At 51.3% G+C, this 4,108-nt stretch overlaps 1 protein-coding gene across 1 annotated transcript; it reads left to right on the plus strand.

Annotated features, from left to right (window-relative positions):
• The first annotated feature begins 301 nt into the window (after positions 1–301).
• PRND (prion like protein doppel) lies at positions 302–3,207 on the plus strand. The gene is made up of 2 exons (XM_032859387.1): positions 302–387; positions 2,607–3,207. Exon 2 carries the CDS (start codon positions 2,618–2,620, stop codon positions 3,152–3,154), a length of 537 nt encoding a protein of 178 aa, XP_032715278.1. The 5' UTR covers positions 302–387; positions 2,607–2,617; the 3' UTR covers positions 3,155–3,207.
• The last annotated feature ends 901 nt before the right edge of the window (positions 3,208–4,108 follow it).

Below are 4,108 nucleotides of genomic sequence, written 5' to 3' on the forward strand. Positions count from 1 at the left end.
CCCTCCAGACCTTGCCCTAATGTACTTCTTCATCTGGCTGTTCCTTTGTTTCCTTTGTCATGTCCTTTGTGATAAACTGGTCAGTAGGAAGTAAATAAGTAAATGCACACGTCCATACATAAAAGAAAAAAAAGTGAAATCAAAGGCAACTCTCTGAACTTCATCAAGATCTCCACACAGTGTTTATTTGTGAAGAGGGATGAGGTCTCTCCTCAAGGCAGAGGAGTGTCTGGGAACCCGTGATTGGTCCTGCCCAGAGAGGAGGGCGCCCTATTTGGAGAGCAGCAGGAAAGCCCCCTCCCCCACATCTCCTACATAGGTGGGAGGGCAGTGCTGGCGGACAGTGCTGCTGAAGCTCCAGAGGCAAGCTTCCAGAGAGAGCCCAAGGTACGTGGGGAGGCCGAGTTCGCGCTGGATTCCGTTTCTGTGGTCAGGGTCGCGCATTTCTGATCAGACTGCAAACCATGCAGCGGTTTCCTGTCTTCCATCTCCTGGAGTGGGTCCCGAGTCAGGGGACACAGGCCTGGTGTTGCACCACTGGCTTTGGTGCTTGCAATAAAATGCTACTTTAGGGTTAGCTGGTTGGGATTTTCTTCTTGCTTTCAAGCCCTTCACTATGAAGATGACTTTCTAAGATCACTATGCTTTTATGTCTTTCTTTTAACTTGACACACCTGTAATTTGTGTTATTATTCTTATTTAACATTTCCCCTACTAAAAGAGTATGGGTTGATGGCATGGAGAGGTGGCCCCCTATTTAAGAGACAAATGAACATTGGCTTCGTGCTTGGATCTCTTTGGCGAAAGCTGGTCTGAGGTCACTGGGGGTGGTGGTGGGGTAAGGTGGGTGCTCAGGTTACTACTGCTGGACACACTCATGGCCTCCCTGAGCCAGAGACTAGACCATGCCTGCAGGTAAAGAAAGGTCGACAGAAGCCGCTTTGCAGACATCCAGAGGTCACTGGACATGCACGGAGGTTGTGTTTTGCTTTTTTTCCTACATAAGGACCAGAGTCACACCGCAATTGAACATATTAACAGAGGTGGACCCATCACTTTGGGAATTCTGCAGGGAAGGGGTGTTAGGGGCTAAGCAAGCCGACTTTTGAACCCCCTTCAGCCCTGGCACTGATGGGCTCACAGTGGAACTTCATCTAGGACAGAGCTTGGCCGTGGTTCTGGGGTTTCTTATCCATGCCGACCAAGGTCCAGGTGCCGGAATGCCCTGAACAGTTGACCTTGGGAAATATATTTCCACAATAGCTATTGTGATTTCAGGAGACAGATGTGACAAAGAACCAGACTGGGGGGCTGGGGGAAGGGGGGATATCCCTGATGTCATCAGCAACCCTTCGAGTGCCCAGGCACCACCTTGACCCGGGAGCCTCTGTGCTCCCCCAGACCTTCCGATCCTCCCCAGCATCCCATCTCCTCTAAAATTCCTCATGGAGTCTGCTCTTTGCTCAGCTTAGGGCCTGTCGGTTCTGCCCTTCATGCCCAGAGAGTCAAAAGCACAAAACTCGGGCACCATCCCCTCCTGAAGAACGGAAGGGCCTTGGGATATGGCAAGTAGGCATATGGGAACAAGTCAGACAGACTGGTTTCAAATTTGCCAGCCGCTATTGTGCAGCCTTGGGCAAATCTCTTCCCCACTCTGAATCCCAGGACACCTTTTTTTTTTTTTTTTAAGATTTTATTTATTTTTTGAGAGTGAGCAGGGAGGAGGGGCAGAGGGAGAAGCAGATCCTCACTGAGCTAGCATCCCTATGCGGGACTCTATGCCAGGACCCTAGGATCATGACCTGAGCCAAAGGTAGATGCTTAACCAACTGAGCCACCCAGGTACCGCCACCCTGGGACAACTTTCATCTGAGGGAAATAATAATGTACCCACCCTGTGTGAGAATTAAGGCAGTCAATGTCAGTGGCTGATCATAGTAAGTGCTGGGTGAGGGAGACGGTGGGGTTACTCTGTCCCCAGGGTGAGACTGGGAGCCACCTCTCTAGCGCATCTTGACCCCTGACACAGAAGGAGGCAGGGGTCTCCTGACCACGTTTCCACCTCTCTCCATCATTACCCTAAAGCCCTTCGGGACTTTCTTAGAATGGATTGCAGAATGTGTCAGAGACAGAGCCAGTTTAGAGCTACAGAATAAAGAGGGAAGATTAACAATACAGTCCGTGCTCAGAAGCCTGTGGTTTCAACGCTTCTGCGTATTTTCCTCCAGAGATCCTCTGATTGGAAAGACTTGGGTGCACCAAAGAAAACCTATATGTATTATGTCATTACTCGCTCATTTTCCCATGCCTATTCAAAGGCTTTGTAATTGCCAGCTGGAGCATCTTATCTGTCGGAGAAAATCAGCTCTCCACCCTGAATGCACATAACTCCAGGCAAAAGCAAGAACCTGGGTATTGATGTAGTCTGTGCAACGTGAGCATGGTGAAACTATTCCACTTTTGGAAAAAAAAACCTGAATGGTGCAAAGATGCATTCCTTGCTTAAAATCGCCTGCATGGGAGAGGGAGGCAGGGGAGCCCGCAAGTCCTCCCCACCAGCCTCCACCCCCTGGGGAAGGTAACCGCCTGGGTTTTTGCTCCTGCAGATCCTGGCACAATGAGGAAGCATCTGAGCGGATGTTGGTTGGCCATTGTCTGTGTCCTGCTGTTCAGCCAACTCTCAGCAGTCAAGGCCAGAGGCATCAAGCACCGAGTCAAGTGGAACCGGAAGCCCGTGCCCAGTACCTCGCAGGTCACCGAGGCACGTACAGCGGAGACCCGCCCCGGAGCCTTCATCAAGCAAGGCCGGAAGCTGGATGTCGACCTGGGAGCCGAGGGCAACAGGTACTACGAGGCCAACTACTGGCAGTTCCCCGACGGGATCCACTACAACGGCTGCTCAGAGGCCAACGTGACCAGGGAGAAGTTCGTAAGCGGCTGCATCAACGCCACCCAGGTGGCGAACCAGGAGGAGCTGTCGCGAGAGAAACAGGACAACAAGCTTTACCAGCGGGTCCTGTGGCGGCTGATCAGGGAGCTCTGCTCCATCAAGCACTGTGATTTTTGGTTGGAGAGGGGAGCGGGACTTCGGGTCAGCACCGACCAGCCCGTGCTGCTCTGCCTGCTGGTTTTCATTTGGTTTATTGTGAAATAAGCTTGCAGGCGGGCCGGCTGGCCACGGGGTTGAGAGGGGGAGCCATCGGCTGGGGTATCCCAGTTCTCCTCTAAGCCCCAAACCCTGTCTGTCCCAAAGGTACCCAAGAGCTGTGATTCTTCAGTCCTTCAAGGCGCACTGGCAAGTCTCCCCTGGGGAATCTGTCTGTATCCGGTAAATGTGTGTGTACCGAACCCCTGTGGGCTCTCCCAAGGGCGACCTGGCAGTCCCTGCCTCCTTGGCTCCCCAGGGAGTGTCTGGCATGTCACATTCTGCAGTAGAAAAATGTTCGCTGAACAGAGAAGAGAACGTGCCAGGGATGGGGCCATACACTTCCCCTTATCCCCAACCCCTCCTAGAGACAGGGGTTCTTCCCACCGTGTAGATAAGGAAACTGAGGCTCCAAAAGTTGAAGAGGCTAGAAAGTAGCAGAGCCAGAATGCGATCCTGGTTTGTCCAACCCCAGATCTTCCACTCGGTGCAATCCCAGAGCTGCCCTGTGATTCCTTTAGGGCTCACCCAACCTAAACCCAAACCCAGATTTCCACCTGAGCTGATGGCCATGGATCCTGCTACCTTGCTCCAGGCAGGTTGTATTTAATTCTTCTAATTAAACTAAGACACAGTAAAGGGATAAGACGAACATAGAGGTAAAGCGAGAGAAAAGGCCAGAAATCATGGTGTAAGGTGATCTTGCCTGGCTAAATTCCCAGAGCAGACCATTTCCACAGTGGGATGTGTCTACTCAAAGATTTCTTTCACAAGAAGGATAAGTGTTTGCTGTTCCTCTCTCTGAAATAGCACCTGGATTTGAGAAAATATTTTTAAATGACACATTTTCTTTGTAACGTTCCCCTAGCACTAGGTGCCTCTTTTTCTGTACCTGCGTGGGAGAATCCTAAACTCTACTCCCTTAACATGGGTCTGCTGGCCAATTGCCAGCTGTTCTTTTAA

Source organism: Lontra canadensis, unplaced genomic scaffold (genome assembly GCF_010015895.1).
Source record: "Lontra canadensis isolate GAN:19392208 unplaced genomic scaffold, GSC_riverotter_1.0 scaffold16, whole genome shotgun sequence".
Taxonomy (NCBI): domain Eukaryota; kingdom Metazoa; phylum Chordata; class Mammalia; order Carnivora; family Mustelidae; genus Lontra; species Lontra canadensis.